This window comes from Podarcis gaigeae, assembly GCF_964106915.1.
Source record: "Podarcis gaigeae genome assembly, chromosome: 3".
Lineage (NCBI taxonomy): Eukaryota > Metazoa > Chordata > Lepidosauria > Squamata > Lacertidae > Podarcis > Podarcis gaigeae.
In genome coordinates, this window is record NC_139680.1 from 28,850,357 (window position 1) to 28,869,987 (window position 19,631).

Here is a 19,631-nt window from a genome sequence, read left to right on the forward strand (position 1 = left end):
TCTAGGACTTTTCGAAGCCTATGCTTTTTAGCGCAAAGACTCTATGGTGCGGAAGTGATGGAGAGGGAACGCTCACTTTCCGGCTGCGCGAGCGAGGCTGTGGACGAAGTACAGGTGCCGGCGAGGGCCAAGCCGAGAGGGCGCGCCGTGCCTCTTCCTCGCGGAGATGGCGGCGAGGAGAAGGACCGAGGCGTTCATCCCCGCCGAGGAGAGCGACCAGCTGTTGATTCGGCCCCTGTGAGTGGCTGGGACGGTCTCGCGCCGCCGCGGCCTTCGGCTGACCAACCGCCCTTGCTGCGCGCATGCGCACTCTTTCGCTCTGCCTCCTCGCGCGCAGAGGGCTTAAAGGGCTCCCGTGTCTGTCTCTGGAAACCCTCACGAAAGCATTTCTCTCATATATATAGAGGGGGAGGGAGGGAGGAGAAGGATATCTTCAAACCTGGGCTGTGAACCAATAATTGCCTAACAGTATCATGTTCTGGATCAATAAAACCTCTGAGAGTATCTATATCTATAAAGGTAAAGGGACCCTGGCCATTAGGTCCAGTCGTGACCGACTCTGGAGTTGCGGTGCTCATCTCGCTTTACTGGCCGAGGGAGCCGGTGTACAGCTTCCAGGTCATGTGGCCAGCATGAATAAGCCGCTTCTGGCAAACCAGAGCAGTGCACAGAAACGCCGTTTACTTTCCCGCCAGAGCGGTACCTATTTATCTACTTGACTTTGACGTGCTTTCAAACTGCTAGGTTGGCAGGAGCAGGGACCGAGCAACGGGAGCTCACCCCGTCACGGGGATTCGAACCACTGACCTTCTGATTGGCAAGTCCTAGGCTCTGTGGTTTAACCCACAGCGCCACCCGCGTCCCTATCTATATCTGTATGCAAATCAGGAAGATTTTGGGCATCACACGGCGGGAGAGATCTCAAACAAAGACGTTCCCAGCGTGTTCACACTCCTGTCTCAGCGACGCTGGCTTGGTCGTGTCCACAGAATGGAAGATGGCAGGATCTCCAAGGACAGTGCTCTGCAGGGAGCTGGCTTCAGGCACCAGACCAACTCTTCATTACAAAGATGTCTGCAAGCGAGACATGAGGAAGGCTGGCAACATCAACCCTTGCAGATGACTGCAGTCCCTGGAGACAAGACAGACAAGTTGTGTGTCTACAGTAGCAACCAGAGGAGGAAGGCAGACATACAGAGAGAAGAAACACCATGGTGCATCTACAGCAGCATAACCAAATGCTTATATCTGCCCCAGCTGCAGCAAAACATGTCTGTCCTATTTAGTGTATTGGTCTCTACAGCCACAACAAGCTCTGTAACTCTCCAATGGTTTGACTTCACTCTCAAAGGCACACTCCTCCATTGCCTCTCAAGACAGATGCCAGCCACAGACATATACAGTGGTACCCCAGGTTACAGACTCTCCCAACCCAGAAGTAGTACCTTGGGTTAAGAACTTTGCTTCAGGATGAGAACAGAAATCGTGCTCCAGCGGCACGGCAGCAGCAGGAGGCCCCATTAGCTAAAGTGGTGCTTCAGGTTAAGAACAGTTTGAGGTTAAGAACGGACCTCCAGAACGAATTAAGTTCTTAATCCGAGGTACCACTGTACATACTTAATCCTATCTATATATACACACACATAGGGGTTTTATTTATCCCAAACATGATGTTGTTAAGCAATTATTGGTTCACAGTCCAGGGTTCAAGCTTTATGGGGGATCGTGGTTAGAGTCAGGAGATGGTCCCTTGATTGTTTGGATTCTCTCTGTGGTGTTGAAGGAGATACTCTGTCAAGCTTTGGATAGGGGACAGATGTGTTAAGTGGATGAAGCAGCACTTTTAGAGATGGCAGAGAGCTATGAGTTGGTTGAGAGCCCACATTGAGCGGGCAGGAACTCTATGGGGATCTGATGTGGGGTAACTGGCCTTCTCCCTAGTAGCAGTTGCCTGCCTTGTCCCTGCAGTTGTTGTCAGTTTGCATTTTTGTAAATAAAGACAATAATACAAAGTCTGTCAGCTTCCAGTGGTCTCTTAGAGGAAGTAAACTCAGTGCTACTAGAATTTCTCCCCCATTCATATATTCTGCATTTGTGTCTTCTGGCAAATGCTTCATGAGACAAGGTGTCAATAGGAATTTGTGTTTTCTTTCATTCATAGCAATGAGAATCCTTTCAGGCTGTCAGGTATTATTTTGGAAGCCTGTCGTCAGAAATGTTGTGGAGATGGCAGAGCAAAATGCTGAGTCACATGCTGCTGCTATGTTTTACTGTTATGATTGGACATGAGACATGCCCCCACAGGTCCAGTCCCCCCTACTGCAGGGCTATGTGTATCTCTCATCTTATTAATTGCTGAGTCACCACCATTTTGTGGGTTTGGTAGATCTAGTGATTCATTTCCCAGTAGATCCTTCTTCTCTAAGTTGTTAGGAAGTAGGCTAGTATACTTTTATTTGTAAGTTGCTACAATAACTGTTGGCCCTCAGTCTGAAACAGCCTGAAAGGTTTTCAAAGCACTCTGTTGATAGAACTAGTTTATACATTACTACATAGAATCTATTCTTGACCTTACCCTGCAAGGCTCGCATTTACTCTATGAAGTCAAGCAGCCTTTCTTTTCTCACTAACTTTCTAATTTATCCTTATACGCCTCAGCAGCTTGTACAATTTTTGGCCATTATCATAGAAACTTTCATTCTAGCTGGCTAAGCGAAATGGATAAAGCATCATTGCTTTCATGACAGGATTACCTTATCATCTTTTGTCTAGACAAGGCCTTAGCTTCAACAGCTCATGGGAAGCTCATGCTTAATTTTTAATCCATCATCTCCCTTAATAATTTCTCTTTCACTGTTTTTCAACAAGGAGCCCTTTATCTTTTAAAGGTGACCTACAATCCTTGTTTCTAGACATATGACCTTTCATTCAACTATAATAATTTAATGTCTGAATGAGCCTGTTTCACTGTGATCCTGGATTTGTTTAATCATCTCTGCTACTTTATTTACACCATAGACATGCATGAAGCTAGAATAAAAATTGTGACTTGTTTACTTTAAATACCACATTCTGTAGCTGGATTCTAAATAACCATTTTCCTAGTTCCCTGGATATGCTGCAGGCAACCAGGCAGGCAACCAGGCAGGAGGTGTGTTAGTTCTTTTGCTTTAGGACTCAGCAGAAGCAAAAAATGACTAGGCTTAGAGTGTATGGACAGGTGTCCTTGTGAAATTCGTTTTAGACTAGCTGACCCCTGTAGCCATATTTGCAACTCGTGTTTTGTTCCATTTTACTTTCTGCAAAATCTCTAGAAATCTGTGGAGCAAGAAATGAAAGTCATTTCTCCCAAATTATCTTGAATCTGATGAGCTATAGAAGGAATAATTGTTGAGTTGATTTAAATGATCAACTACGTCTTTTACTATAATTGAGTTCATTACAGAATGTAGTATGCCTTTATATCCAAATGTGCACTTACTAACTAGGGCTGCAGTCTTCACTTATCTCAGAGTTACCTCCACTGAGTTCAGTAGGATTTATTCTGGTTAGGACTGTGCTGTTGTAAAGCATGGCTTTCAAGAGGTTTCAGTTCACATTTCACATTATTGCCTATTTTGGTTCCTCTCTTTGAAAATGGGTGCAGATGTTGAACTGGGTTCCTAGTTGAAATTCACAATATGAATGAACCTGGGCAAGCCTTGGACTTGCATGCTCTCTCATCTTAGTTGTGAGGAGGTGATTAGAATCTTTTGCTTCAGTTGTTAACTGTTTTTAATGTTATGCCCAACCATGTATAAACTGTGGTTAGTCATGTATACAAGTTACTCAGAAGTTATTTCAAAATGTGGGCTAAATAGTAGGCTTGATTGAAGGAACAATAGTTCAAGATTAGCTGCAGTTTAGGGTTCAGATGTATTGTTAAAAACAAACATGAAAGCTTCCATTCTCCTTGGGGAGCACATTAGCCCGAGGCTTGCCCAGGGCTGTTCACATAATGCTAAACCATAGTTTAGCATTACATCCAAATCAGGCCATGGAATTAAACCAAATACATCACTTTGCTTGGACAGTTAGATATAGTTGTTTTTATATCAGTGGGTTGTTGATTGTTTTTTGTAATTTGTCACAATTTTCTTTTCACAGAGGTGCAGGGCAGGAAGTAGGAAGATCATGCATTATTCTGGAATTTAAAGGAAGGAAGATAATGGTAATCATTGATCTAAGTTATTTATTAACGTTTTGTCACAGTAGACACATCTTTGACAGTAAATATTCAAAGCATTCTACCACTGCAAACGTCTTAAGGATTCCCTTCTTTCATATGAGACTCTTCTGGCTCTCTCCTTTTATCGTTTCACACACACAGCCCACACAAACACTATCTGAACTTTGATGAGTTGGGATAGACACGGGACATTTTCATTTTCAGTGTCCAGACTGAGGAAAGCCCTCCCCAGAAGTTTTGTAGGGCTACCACATTGCTCACTTTTCAGCAGTGGCATAACGTTGATTGCCAACATCTGGGGTTGTGCTGGGCGGGGGTTGCCAGGCTAGCCCTCACCGCCGACACTGTCAGAGTGACAGTGCAGGGATGCATTGAGCTGACATGGAAACTTCCTGTGTAATTACACCTAGCCATGTGATGAGAGGATTTCCAGAGTTGTGTTCCTTTTATGGAGCATTGCCAACAGTGCTGGTCACTCCCCCACCCATTTCCTTCAAATGAGAGGATAAACATTTGGGTTACACCTAAGATCATATGCTTTTAAACATTTGAAATATCAAGATGCAACATAAACTTTACTGTTTTGATGTTAAAGAGCAATCATCAGTGTATAAGTATGTGTTAATACCATATGCCAGTTGTTTGTAGAAATCCAGTTATTGGTCATCTTTTTTTTTAGCTTGATTGCGGAATCCACCCTGGCCTAGAAGGAATGGATGCACTTCCATATATTGATCTGATAGACCCAGCTGAGATTGATCTCCTCTTGATTAGTCAGTAAGTGATGTGTTGCTCAATGCCGAAGGCTGGGGGGAATTTTGTATTTTTATTTTAAAATGCTGAGACTCTGTAACAGATTTGTTAAGCTTTGCTGATGTTGAAGTGTTAAGTGTTAGCTGTTTTGTTACTTGATCTTTTGTTGAAACAGCAAATGATCTAGCTGCATGCTATGGTATTATATGGCTTGATTCTGAAATCTGATCTTGCCTCTTTCAGTTTCCATTTGGATCACTGTGGGGCATTGCCATGGTTTCTGCAGAAGACAAGTTTTAAAGGGAGGACCTTCATGACCCATGCTACAAAAGCAATTTATAGGTGGCTTCTGTCAGATTATGTCAAAGTTAGGTGAGTTCAACCTCTTACTTGTGGGAGAAAACTTTTGTGAAATGATGCCATAATTTGAACAATGGATGTGTAATATTTTTGCCTGTTGCATTGTTGCCCTGTAATCTCAAGTGATAGATAGATAAATTTATTGTCATTGTCCGTATATACACAGTATACACAACAACGAAAATCAAACACCCAAGACCGGATTCACATACACATTTGCACGTATCTCCAACACTCTCATCCTATTCAGACATAATCTATTAAAACATAACATAATCCAGAATATAACATAACCTATTAGAAGCATAGCATAACCTAAAACCTATCTCATTCCTTACTACTCACTGCTTGCTATTTCTTACAACTGGCCCTGAGATCATTATTTAGTGCAATCAGAGCTCTTGGATAGAAACTATTCAGAAGGCGTGTGGTTCGTGTTTTCATTGTCCTGTATCTTCTGCCCGAAGGCAACAGTTCAAAGAGGTTGTGAGCAGGATGGGTGGGATCTCTCAGGATATTGTGTGACTTCTTCAAGCTGCGAGACGTGAAGATCTCATCCAGGGTTGGTAGTTGGAGCCCAATAACATTCTGGGCAATTTTAATTATTCTCTGTAAAGCTTTTTTATCCATTTCAGAGCTGCTCCCATACCACGATAATATACTATAGGTTAAGACACTCTCAATGGTACTGTGATAATAGGACAGAAGTAGGTGCTGAGATAGATTCAATCCCCTGAGCATTCTCAGGAAATACAACCTCCCCTGCACCTTCCTCACAACCATATTAATATTTGCAGTCCATGAGAGGTCCTCAGAGATGTAAATGCCCAGGTATTTAAAACTACCAACCCTCTCCACCTCCTCGCCATTTATGTGCAATGGTAAAAATACACTTTTCTTTCTCCTAAAATCAATTATGAGTTCTTTGGTTTTTTTGGTGTTAAGCATAAGATTATTTTCTTTACACCATTGAATTAACCCCTGTACTTCTTTCCTATAAGCAGCCTCATCATTCTCACTAATGAGCCCCACCACTGTTGTATCATCCGCAAATTTGATGATTGTGTTGGACTTATACAGTGGGGTGCAATCAAATGTGTACAGGGAATAGAGAAAGGGGCTTAACACACACCCCTGAGGGGCTCCTGTGCTTAATACTAGAGTAGAAGAATAGTAAGGTCCCATTCTCACTGTCTGCGGCCTATCGGTCAGGAAATTCCTTACCCACAAACAGATCTTCTGATGTATACCCAAATTGGTCATTTTAAGGAATAACCTGTCTGGTAGAATTGTATTAAAGGCAGAACTGTAGTCCACAAACAACAGCCTTGCGTAGGTTCCCTGTCGTTCTAGATGACTCAGTACAGTATGGACAGCGATGGAAATAGCATCATCAGTAGATCTATTTCTTCTGTATGCAAACTGGAACGGGTCTAGAGTGGATGGAAGACCAGCCTTAATATAATCTAGCACCAATCTCTCAAAGCATTTCATAACGACAGATGTTAGGGCTATTGGTCTGTAGTCATTGAGAGATACCACCACTGACTGTTTAGGGACTGGCACTATAATCGATGTCTTCAGGCAGGTAGGGACAGAACCCTGCAACAGGGATAGATTAAAAATGTCCGTAAATACACCAGCTAATTCTGCAGCACAGTCCCTAATAACTCGTCCCATAATTCCATCCGGTCCAGCTGCCTTCCTAATATTAATGCTCCGAAAAGCACGTTGTACGTCGGAGGTCTGTAATAAAAATGGTTGTTTATCAGTAATAGTTTCTGATGATGTGCTGGTAGCCAATGCTGTAGTGACGGTGGTTCCAGTTCCCACCTCAAAACGACTGAAGAATTGATTCAGCTGATCAGCCAGGTGCGCACTGCTGCTAGGCAGTTCGTTTTTAATATTTTGCCCTGTAATTTGTCGCAGGCCTTGCCATACTCGACGAGGGTCGGAGCTCTCAAAATGCTTTTCGATCCTCCGGCAGTACATAGCTTTGGCATCCCTAATGCCCTTTTTCAGTTTGGCTCTAGCTTCTCTATACTGTTGCGCATCGCCAGAGTGAAAAGCAGCATTTCTTGCCTTTAACAGAAGATACACATCCCTGTTTAGCCAGGGCTTGTTGTTAGGAAACACCCGTATTTGTTTGGTGGTAGTAACGACATCAATGCAGCTTTTGACATAGAACAGTACTATTGAAGCGTATGTGTCCACATTATTCTCCACAAAAAGTGACCATTCAGTGTTCCGAAAGCAATCTTGAAGTTGCTCGGATGCACCTGCTGGCCACACTCGTATCTCTCTAGTTGATGGTCTAATTCTGCGTACGAGAGGTCTATATGATGGTATCATAAGTAAGGATATGTGGTCTGACTGTCCCAAATTGGGCAAGGGCTTGGTCTTGTATCCATGCATGATGTTACTATATACTCGGTCTAGGGTATTTCCCCCCCTAGTGGGACAATCAACATACTGGTGGAACTTAGGAAGCACAGTCCTTAAATCGGCTCGATTGAAATCACCAGCAACCACAAATGCTCCATCCGGGTGGGCCCGCTGCTGTTTGCTAATAGCAGTTAGCAGGTGACCCATAGCTGTAGTAGTATTTGCATCGGGAGGTATATACACTGCTGTTATTATGACAACATTAAACTCACGTGGCAAATAAAAAGGGCGGCACTTCACCACTAGGTACTCCAAGTCAGGAGAACAATGCGTGTCCATTTGTTTAATGTCCGAGCTCCAGTTGTTATTTATATAAACACAAATTCCTCCTCCTCTGCTCTTCCCGGATTCGGCGGATCTATCCGCTCTAATTACTGAGCGTCCTTCTAGCTGCAAAAGTCCCTGTGGAAAGGAAAGTTTGCCTGTTGCATTGTTGCACTGTAATCTCAAGTGCCCTTTGTGGCGACCGTCTTCTGAGTCCTGCACAATCTTATCTCCAAAAACTGGGGAACAGGATGACGTTTTGCCTTACTATTTTATACAGCAATATATCAGCAGATGACATGCTGTATACGGAGACGGACTTGGAAGAAAGCATGGACAAAATAGAAACTATCAACTTCCATGAAGTGAAAGAGGTGGCAGGAATCAAGTTCTGGTGTTACCACGCAGGCCACGTTCTGGGAGCAGCCATGTTTATGATTGAAATAGCTGGAGTGAAGGTATTTCCTTAGCTCACTAGATAATCCAAGTAGGCTTGTTATCAGTGGGCCTTTATTTATATTAATTTACCTCTTCAGTGTGTTTTGTGGGTATAGGATTTATTCATCATCACATTTCTATTAAACCTGTCACATTAAAGCTCCATGGTGTAAGTCAGAGGTAGGGAACCTTGGAACTGCACCCCTCCAGTCCTCTGCCTGGCCCTTGACCCAGCCCTCACTGACCCTTTTCCATGGCTTCATTGAGTGCTTTAGCTTGGGAGGAATGTGTGATAATACCTCTTGCTGGCTGAAAATTTGATAATGCCCCTTGCTTGCCTGGATAGAGGGTGAAGAAGCTTTCATGTGTTCATGTGTGTTTATTCTTAATGTGTGGGCACCTGAATTTTGTACAACTGGAATGTAGTCTATGTCAGATCCATTATGAAGGACTTAGTTTTTGGAAATGGGTATTTTCAGTTCTTCCCAAGGACCTATTAATCCACACAATAGCAGGTTTAAACACTGCTAGCTTTTATTATTGCAGGATAGAAAGATTAGCACATACTCAGGCTCTCAGCAGAAGTAATTTTAGCATCAGAAGTAGTGATAACAGCAGAATAAGTTCCGCTTTCGCATCTCATTCATTTACAACCTATAGAAACATTACATCCAACTTACGTCACCCTGCTTAAGCAAAGTAGATACTACCAGGCCAATGTGAAGTCAATCCTTAGGGATTCCTTTAATTCCAGTGAGCATATCCTAGATTTCTATGGTTGTTCCACCCACCTTTTGCCTCTGCCTCTGCCCACCACTGGAGTGTGGCCCGTTGAAGTTTGCTCACAAGGGAATTGCAGCCCTTGGCTAAAAAAGGTTCTTCACCCCTGGTATAAGCTGTTATTGGAAGTTAAGGGTTATCCATCTGTAGTGCTCAAGTAGTATGCATGAAATTTCAACATTTCAACTTCCTATCATATTTTGTGATACAGGCTTCCCCTTAAGCATTTACTGCTTGGTCCATGAAGGACTATGGATGAACGAATAGACTGACCTAACTGATTTTTTTTTACCATGGTTTATATTAGTTTTTCTGTCTAATTACAGTGTGCATTGTTTCTTTGTCAAAGCTTTTATACACAGGTGACTTCTCAAGACAAGAAGATAGGCACTTGATGGCAGCTGAGATTCCTAATATTAAACCAGATATTCTTATAATTGTAAGCTTCTCCTATAATAATTTGAAGTGAAAACTCAAATAACATAGAAAGTGTTCACACTTCTTCTAACTCTATTTAACACACTCTGGAAGTGGGCAAATAGTGCAGTGCACTTAAAAAAAGGAGTGCTCTTTGGTAATTTTATAAAGTATGATCAAAAAGTAATTTTTGCAAGTTTGAAAAATAAACCCCTTAAATGGCATATATGTGTATTTGTATGTTTATATATGGGATGAATATGATTTAAGAATATTTTTTGTGGGGGAAATCATAGGGCAAAGTTTATCGTCATACTACAATTCATGATTAATCATACAAAATAAGTTGTACACTCTTGTCTTAGAAAATTACAACAATATATCAAAATTTAGCTCTGGTTTATTAAATTCTCATGCTAGACATGTTTGAGATCAGGTATAGTGCCACAGCCATGCCGATCGACACAACTCATTACATTTTTGATGGTTTGAAGAAGCAATTCCTATTTTTGTGAGCAGTTGGTGTACATAAGTTCTGGAGTGTGGGTGGCAGATCCAGTGGCAGTTTTTAGTAATCCCAAATAGGAACTGTGACTAGATTGTGGCATAGTCACACTGCCATTCTGGTCATGTGTCTCATCATTATTTTTAATGGTGTGTCTTTTGGCCTTAGGAATCTACCTATGGTACACACATCCATGAAAAACGTGAGGAGAGGGAGGCGAGATTCTGCAACACTGTACATGATATTGTAAACAGGGGAGGCAGAGGTCTTATTCCTGTGTTTGCTTTGGGAAGAGCACAAGAATTGCTTTTGATTTTAGGTATGTACCTGCACATCACCTCTTTCCAACATTACATGTTCAGTGTGTCTGAAAAAACTACATGTCCATCTAAATTATATTTACTGTTCTTAGTTTTCATAATTTGTTAAAGTTGTGTGTTGTTGTTGTTTTTTAAAAAACCCTAGATGAATACTGGCAAAATCATCCTGAGCTTCATGAGATACCTATATACTATGCTTCCTCTCTGGCAAAGAAATGCATGGCCGTGTATCAGACCTATGTCAATGCCATGAATGATAAAATCCGCAAGCAAATCAACATCAACAACCCATTTGTATTCAAGCACATTAGTAATCTGAAGGTCAGTGTGAATAAATGAAATTTTAATAACATGAATGTATAGAAAGGTTATGAAGAACTATAATTCTGACTTAAAATTGGGCATCAAACCCTTTACAGAAGAATTCAGTCTACCAGCAACTCTTACCTGGGACTAGCACTAAACATGCATCTGATAAGCATCCTTCTGGGATTCATGTATATGGCATCCATTCTTGTTGCCAGAACCCTGCAGAAATACTTTGAGCTCACTGAGGATCCCATAGAGTCCTTTATAAAAATACATCACTAAAAGACTTTTTGTCCCTGAGAGCAAGGGTAACAGTTAAGGTGGAACACTTTTCTCTGACTTTCATAAAATGGAATAATAATTATTCTTTGTTTACCTAGAGCATGGATCATTTTGATGACATAGGCCCAAGTGTTGTAATGGCTTCCCCCGGTATGATGCAGAGTGGTTTATCCAGAGAGTTATTTGAGAGCTGGTGTACTGACAAGAGGAATGGAGTCATCATAGCAGGATACTGTGTGGAAGGAACACTTGCTAAGGTGAGGTATACTTTGATTAGTGGTATATGTTAATACACAGGGCAGGCAGCTTAAAAGACTTAATTGTTTTACTAGGGAATCTGGACTGAATTGGGCTACTGTTTTGGTGTCCCTGTACTTACAGTTTGATGCATACTTCAGTTTGTACCTTTTTTTATTCTGAATGAAAGAATACCAAGAAACACTGGTATGAAAAATCTCAAAGCTGGAATCCAGTGATGGAATATATCCAGAGGAGATTAGATATGTCACGGTGAATTGCATTAGAATAGGAAAATTGCAATATTTTGCTAGATAGAAATGTTGTGTGATGGTGCTAGGAAGGAATTCTGTGTTGACTGTTTTTTATACATGTATATATTTAGTGTAGGGATGCAGTGGCACTGTGGTCTAAACCACCGAGCCTCTTGAACTTGCCGATCATAAGGTCTGCAGTTCAAAACTGCACGATGGGGTGAGCTTCCATTGCTCTGTCTCAGCTCCTGCCAACCTAGCAGTTTGAAAGCACACCGGTGTGAGCAGATAAATAGGTACCACTGTGGTGGGAATGTAAATGGTGTTTCCATGCACTCTGGCTTCTGTCACAGTGTCCCATTGCGCCAGAAGTAGTTTGGCCATGCTGGCCACATGACCTGGAAAGCTGTCTGTGGACAAACACCGGCTCCCTCGACCTGAAAGTTGAAATGAGTGCCTACATCCCATAGTCAAATTCAACTGGACTTAACCGTCCAGGGATCCTTTACTGCCTTTACCTTTATATTTAATGTGTATCTTCATAATAGCATATAAATATTCTGAATGAAATAATATGATGGGTGAATTTTCTTTATTGTTGCAGCACATCATGTCTGAACCTGAAGAAATTACAACTATGTCAGGACAGAAACTCCCACTGAAGATGTCTGTGGATTACATCTCTTTCTCTGCACACACAGATTACCAACAAACCAGCGAGTTCATCCGGGCACTAAAACCTCCCCATGTGGTTAGTGTTTATTTTTGTTATTTTCAAGAAGTACAGTTTTTGTCAAATCCCAATGCCAGTTCAACAAATTCCATTTTAATTAGCCAGAGGTGAACAGTAATCCAAAGTTGCAGCACCACTCATTTTTCGTGATAAACTATGCTTTAAGTTTTCTGCCACATTTGAAACAAAAGTGATTTTTCCTGAGAGTGCTGCTGTAAACAGTGTGTAAAGCTTGTAGCTTCTGGAAGAAAATATGTGACTTACATGTCTAAAATGATTTGGAGGTAAATCAAGTGAACATGAAATGAAAGAAGATAGAAGAGGTAGGAAAATAAAGTAGTTGAAAAAGGGAGAGGAGATTATGTGGGAAATGGTCAAATAACAATCCAAAGAGAGCTGAGTTCCAAAGAGCTGTGTGGACTTCAGGGATTGTCTCACTTCACCCCCACTGCAGCCCATAGCATCCACTCAAAAAAGCTGCTCTGGTTTGTGGGGCTCTCTCAGTCATATACAGGTGTAGGATACAGGCGCATATTGATGACACCACCACTCTTCCTCCTCTTCCCTAAGCTGCCACTTTCCTGGCAACGCATCAGGAGTGCCTATATTTTGACAACTAACAATGACTTTTCCCTGCAGATATTGGTTCATGGTGAGCAGAATGAAATGGCCAGGCTGAAAGCGGCAGTAATACGTGAATATGAGGATAACGATGAAGTTCACATAGAAGTCCACAATCCTAGAAATACTGAAGCCGTAACACTAAACTTCAGAGGAGAAAAGCTTGCCAAGGTAAAAGGCTAACGTTTTCTTCATCACAATATGCACATTTACCTCGTCATCAAAGGTTATTTCTTCAAAAATATATCTAATTCTTGCAAAAGGACAACTCAGTATATTGGATGATGAACACAGTGCACTGCTCTTATGTCATGAAGCAAAGCATCCTCTTGCCTTTGTTTAGGAAACTTGTTCTTGCTCTCATCCACAGGCCATTACAAATACAGTGGTACCTCTAGTTACGAACTTAATTCGTTCCGGAGGTCCGTTCTTAACCTGAAACTGTTCTTAACTAGAGGCGTGCTTTCGCAAATGGGGCCTCTTGCTGCCGCTGCACCGCTAGCACACAATTTCCGTTCTCATTCTGGGGCAAAGTTCTCAACTCAAGGTAACTCTTCCAGGTTAGCGAAGTTTGTAACCTGAAGCGTTTGTAACCTGAGGCATTTGTAACTTGAGTTACCACTGTACACTGCTCAGTATGTTCCATAATCTGCTGTTGGATATTGCAGGGTTGCAGTTGTTTGAAGCCTTTGAAATATATTAACAGCTTCAAATAACATGCACGTGCACACTCTTTGTCTATGAACCCACCCAGGGTCACTACTCGGTCGGGAGGTCAGGAGAACTAGTGATTCTGAAAAGGACAAGGCTACGCCAATCATAGAGAATAGGCCAGTTGTAGAGAGCTATCATGGGATTATTTGTGGGCTGTCCATTCTGAAGTTGAGAGAGAACATGGGAGTTTGTAAAGGGAGTTTTGTAATTTATGGGAACATTTAAGTCATGCTTATTGGTAAATTCACCTTGAAATTTTGGTACACAGTCTAGTACACTGACTGAGGAGGGATGCCGTACAGTGGTACCTCTGGTTACAGACGCTTCAGGTTACAGACTCCGCTAACCCAGAAATAGTACCTCGGGTTAAGAACTTTGCTTCAGAATGAGAACAGAAATCGTGCTCCGGCAGCAGCGGGAGGCCCCATTAGCTAAAGTGGTACCTCGGGTTAAGAACAGTTTCATGTTAAGAACGGACCTCCAGAACGAATTAAGTTCTTAACCCGAGGTACCACTGTATTCAGTTGTTCAAATGGGGTCAGTTTTTTATCACCACCCATTTTAAAATACCTATTCTATTTGCAATCCCTGTACACTTTTTGTTGATAGTCTTGATTTTTCTCTCGTGTTTTCTCTAGGTTATGGGCTCACTAGCAGATAAGAAACCAGAACAAGGGCAGCGCGTTTCAGGGATACTAGTTAAGAGAAATTTTAACTATCACATACTTGCTCCATGTGACCTCTCCAGTAAGTAAAAGTGAAAACATTTATTATCCTTGTTCCATTGGTTTGGATCCCTAACTTTCTTTATGTACACAGTATAGAGTTCCTGTTCACAGAAAGGGCTTTTGCATCTTTCTTCTTTCTACTCCTGTGAATGTGGGCCCCCAAAATCTGGAACTGGTGTGGGTCAATGCAGCTGGTGGGGAGGAGGGAGATGAAGAAATAATCAGGCAGAAATCTACATGAACAGAGGAGCAACTTAGGGTCTAATGTTGTCTTTTTTGCTTTCATTTTTTTTTAAACAGATTACACTGATCTGGCTATGAGCACTGTGACACAAACACAAGCTGTTCCATACACAGGCTCTTTCAGTCTGCTTTATTATCAGCTACAAAAGCTAACAGGTGCGTAACTGGAGGAAGCCGCTTGAAGTCTCTCCAAAATTATTATTGGAACTTGCTTGATGAGAAGATCAGTAATGGCCAACAAACTGTTGAAACAACATCCAGCATAACCCACTGTGCAGCTGGAAGAGATTGTTGGGCACATTTTAGGACCATTTTGAATTCATGAGTTGCAATAGATGCACCCAAGTGGTATGTACAGAGTGTGCCCAAGAAATGTTTAAGCAGTGAGGCATTTATTGTGGTATTTTATATTTTTTCAAGGTGACATAAAAGAAATAGAAGCCCAGGATAAGCCAGCTTTGAAGGTTTTTAAAAGCATTACTGTGGTCCAAGAGCCGGGTATGGTGGTGCTGGAGGTAAGGACAGAATACAAGTTTCTGTATAACTGTTGTGATAATATGCAAGTGGCTTTGAAACAGAGTTGGGCTTCCTGAGGTGAGGGAGTGGTATAATCTTGGTACCCCAGCATAGAATGTCAGGTACCAAAGCCTTTGAAGTCAGTAGGACAAGGGAGCAAGGCCGATAATGATGAATGTAGTAGATTGGCGGACTCATAACATAGCCATTCTAATAGCCTAGTCACAACCACTTTGAACTTTATAGTTAAAGCCGACATAGTTTCCCTCGACATAGTTTCCCTCTTAACCAGAATTTCAAACCAGCTACAAAACCAAATAAATGTAGAAAGGTGAAAACAAAATTACTTCAGATGGAATTCCTACAATTAATGTGCTCTTTAATCATGCTTTTCCCTCTCATTCTGCTTTTTCTCCCCCCAGTGGGTAGCAAATCCTGCTAATGATATGTATGCAGACACTGTAAAAACAGTGATACTGGAAGTTCAGTCCAATCCCAAAATTCATAAAGGTATTCCCCTTTTTTATTTGTATATATAGTATACTTTTAATAGTGTGTGTTTCTGTGAAAAGATGTGAACTAATTTTATATTGGAGAATACAGTTCTGCCAAGCCCAGGGTCCTGAGACACAATCCACTGTCCGGCTTCCCATTACTTTTAGCAGGGCTGAAATAAACAGAATTATATAAACTCCTCCCTTTAATATGAAACTGGATTTTGAGACATGTATAATATAACATTATTAAAGTCAATTTCATGTGCAAATAGGTAAATTAAAACACAGGGACATTCTTCTAAATTAAATCATGTCAATCATAGAACATATTATTAATTGGAATTCTATTTGTCAAATTTGTTCAGAATCTAAAGTTCTGAGAAATTAATCTTCAGAGCAGAAACATACAGTAAGCCCACAACTTACGCCTAAATCCAAAATGGGTTCAGTGGCGAGTGGAATTACCAAAGTCATTTTCCCCAGAACCCAGCCCCCTTTAAAAAAAATTTAAACTTCTGCCGTGTGCATAAAGCTGAATGCGCACAAGCTTAATGCACATAAAATGTGGGTTCACAGTATCATCTGCAATGAAATGGTACTAGATAAACCTGGTTCCTAAATGTACCAGCTGAAGAACTATTATTATTAAAAGTTGAGCTGTTAATAGTTCTTCTGTAAATGCCAATAAGCTGCAAACTCGTTTCATGTTAAGAAACAGAAGCCTGTAACATCACAAAGCTCATTTCGGTGTCTCGCTTGGATACAGATTTCACACCCACAGGGAGAAGGTGTGTGAGACCTTGTTGGTTCTCTTTCCTCCCCTTTGCCCCTGGAAAAGTGTGGGAGGTGGCACTGATGACCTCAAAAAGAAGGGAGAATCTGCAAAAGCCATTGTCCTCCCCTGCCCCACTGGTGAGGAGGATCTCTCCAGTGAATCAAAAGCCTTCCAGGGACAGAAGGAGCCCTTCAATTGGCAACAGACAGCAAATTCTGGATTCGGCCCATAAAATGATCATACTTGTCTATAACCTAATGCATGTCTATGAATCCAATAATTACAGCATGAAGTTCAGATCCAGCTATTCCCCTCCACACACACCAACATGATCTGAATTAGCTAAGCACAACTTCATTTCCATAATAATGTACAAGAAACCATTTAGACATGTAGGAACTCAGTAGTATGTGCCAATATTTTCCTTGTTGTTTAATGCCTGTTACATTATAGCTACATATATGTAGCCCAGCTACATTATAACAAATGGCAATTACAATGGAATGTAAAATGTATGGTTTTTTTCCAGCTGTGGTACATAAAATTCCTAAAAAAGAAGAGATAGATGCATATCACAAGAAGATGGAGATTATGCTTCAGTAAGTTATAACATCAAATAACCCTCTCTTTCCCACGAAAGATAACTATCATATATTTTAGTACCTTTGTTATTGAACAAAATTAATTTTGAGGGCTTGCTCATAACCTTGTAATTAGACCAGAGGTTATACTGAAAGGCCCAACATTTTTAAAGTGTTAAAATCCATCTAATAGTATGGAAATCATTCTAAAAAGGTTTGAATTTGGTTCTTTTCTAGAAATTTGTTTGAAACAGAAAGTTAGATTCTTAGGCTACAGTTCTATAGAAATCAGTGGGGCTTATTTTTGCAAAAGAAGCCAGAGGAACATCGCCCGGCTGTGAGGCATGAAGGCCGCTCCCTGCAAGGCCCTTTCCACCTGGCCTAGGGGGCAGGGCCCACACTCACCCAGCCCTACTATGTTAAATATGTATTCTGTAGTTGACCTCCATTGTAATGTTTTACTTTGAAATCTTTAAGATGATATTTTAGTTTTCTGTTAAGTTGCTTTGACTGTATACTCTATATTTGACTTTTTTCAAATTGTTTTATTGATTTATTGATTTAATATGCTGTAAACCACTTTGAGATTTTTCTTAAAAATATAAAGCAGTATAGAAATTAATTGATTGATTGATTGATTGATTGATTGATACAAAGGATCACACTGCTAAACAGAAAACACTGTAGTTAAATAGTTATATAATTTGGTGCCATTCTATGTTTATTAATGATTAGTCTTTCATTTCTAGGGACATGTTTGGAGAAGACTGTGTAAGTGCTAAGAAAGATAATGTACTGAGCATCACTGTGGATGGAAAAACAGCAAATCTTTCATTGGATACACGGGTATTTATAGCTACATTTCATGCTGATGTATTGTGTCTTGTGTAGCCGATGAGATTTATGATTAGGAATGTATGCAGCACCTCAGTAGGTTTTCTGAAATCTAACATCTAACCATGCATTTTGGTGACCATTGTCAGAATAAATTGTTCTTTTCAGAAGATTTCCAATTCATTATTGCATTTCCACTTTCAACACTTAACCTTTTGGTTGATCACACTTGCTAGAAGATAGTGTGAAATAGAATGATAGAGTGATGTAGAATTGTTTCTTAAATTTCTGTCCACTTTCCAGCTAAAGCTCATAAAGGAACTTGCAATTATTGTTAATTTTAAAAAGTACTGTGTATAAATTAAATACTCAGAAGGATTACAGTAAATTATGTTTTGTAAGGAATGCTGGAGATCTGCTGGGTTGTTCCTCTTATATTGGGAGAAGTGGGGAGGGGAGGCAACTTTTGCTGATTCCTCCTTCCCCCTGCAGTCCCTCTCTACTTCTCTCAATATAAGAGGAACAACCCAGCAGATCTCCGGTATTTCTTACATCAGGATGCTGCTGCTTTACGGCAAACAATGTTCCCTGATAAGACATTTTATATAGGTATGAAATAGTCAACCAAGCATCAGTAAATTCAGCATTCATGGCATTCTTTACACCCACCTACCCAGTCAAAGTTCTTGAGGCTGCGTGCTCTTAAATTACCGTATTTTTTGCACTATAAGACGCACCAGACCACAAGACGCACCTAGTTTTTGGAGGAGGAAAACAAGAAAAAAAATATTCTGAATCTCAGAAGCCAGAACAGCAAGAGGGATCACTACGCAGTGAAAGCAGCAATCCCTCTTGCTGTTCTGGTTTCTGTGATAGCTGCACAGCCTGCATTCGCTCCATAAGATGCACACACATTTCCCCCTTACTTTTTAGGAGGGGAAAAGTGAGTGTTATAGAGCAAAAAATGTGGTAATTGAGAATGAATTGGGCACATTATTGCTGGCATAACACCTAGAATTAAAGTACCTTGTCAAGCTTGTTTAAGGCTGTTAAACCCAATGGTACTAACCAAGAGTAACTGGCTACATAATTGTATGACTTTGGCTGAGATCCAGAAAGCAATTTAGGCTCAGATGTAGGGGTTTGTGGTAGCCCTTTGAAAGTTTCGACCACATTTCAAAAGCAGTTAGGGGAATTTAAGTCTAAATTTACGTTGGATTCATGGAATGAGTTATGTGGGTGTTTAGATTTTTTAAAAATTGTCTGGCTTCTATGCAAAGAGTCTTCTCAAGAAGATCTAAGAAATAAATTAGGGACTTGGAAATTGATTCTTATTTTCTTCTCTTCTAGACTGTTGACCATGAACCAGGATGTGAAGATGATGATGAAACTCTTCGGGAAATGGTGGAGTTAGCTGCACAGCGACTCTACGATGCCATCACCCCTGTGCAATAAACTGATTGTCCATTGTATATTTTGGGGCCTATAGAAAAATTGTTACAAATCCATTTATTCTCAATGTGGTTTTTAAAAAATAAATGTTCTTTAACAAAGTACGTTTACCTTTTTCTTAGCCATGAAACTGTTTTAGCCCCAAGTGGGCAGATGGCAATAGCAGACTTATTGATATAAGATGGAAATGTATTATAGAAAATGATCCTTTTAATTAGGTCTAGTAACAGAAATATGCAACCTCTTATATGTGTAAGATAATATATTATTAGGGACAGCTCCTCTGTAACAAAGGAATTGTGTGTATCTTTTAAAAATATATTTTAAAAATGTCTCTTGTTAATG

The 19,631-nt window shown here is 40.7% G+C and overlaps 1 protein-coding gene across 2 annotated transcripts; it reads left to right on the forward strand.

Annotated features, from left to right (window-relative positions):
• Positions 1–42: 42 nt before the first annotated feature.
• On the forward strand, positions 43–19,387 carry CPSF3 (cleavage and polyadenylation specific factor 3). 2 transcript variants are annotated; one of them, XM_083730300.1, is made up of 18 exons: positions 43–237; positions 4,147–4,210; positions 4,908–5,005; positions 5,225–5,353; positions 8,331–8,508; positions 9,618–9,707; positions 10,359–10,509; positions 10,656–10,831; positions 11,200–11,358; positions 12,197–12,343; positions 12,965–13,117; positions 14,299–14,407; positions 14,689–14,787; positions 15,052–15,146; positions 15,570–15,657; positions 16,949–17,018; positions 17,750–17,846; positions 19,185–19,387. In XM_083730300.1, exons 1-18 carry the CDS (start codon positions 167–169, stop codon positions 19,287–19,289), a joined length of 2,079 nt encoding a protein of 692 aa, XP_083586426.1. In that variant the 5' UTR covers positions 43–166; the 3' UTR covers positions 19,290–19,387. The 2 variants fall into 2 exon arrangements, with proteins under 2 accessions (XP_083586426.1, XP_083586427.1); XM_083730301.1 differs by lacking the exons at positions 15,570–15,657; positions 16,949–17,018; positions 17,750–17,846; positions 19,185–19,387 and adding an exon at positions 15,212–15,534 and having other exon boundaries at positions 15,052–15,180.
• The last annotated feature ends 244 nt before the right edge of the window (positions 19,388–19,631 follow it).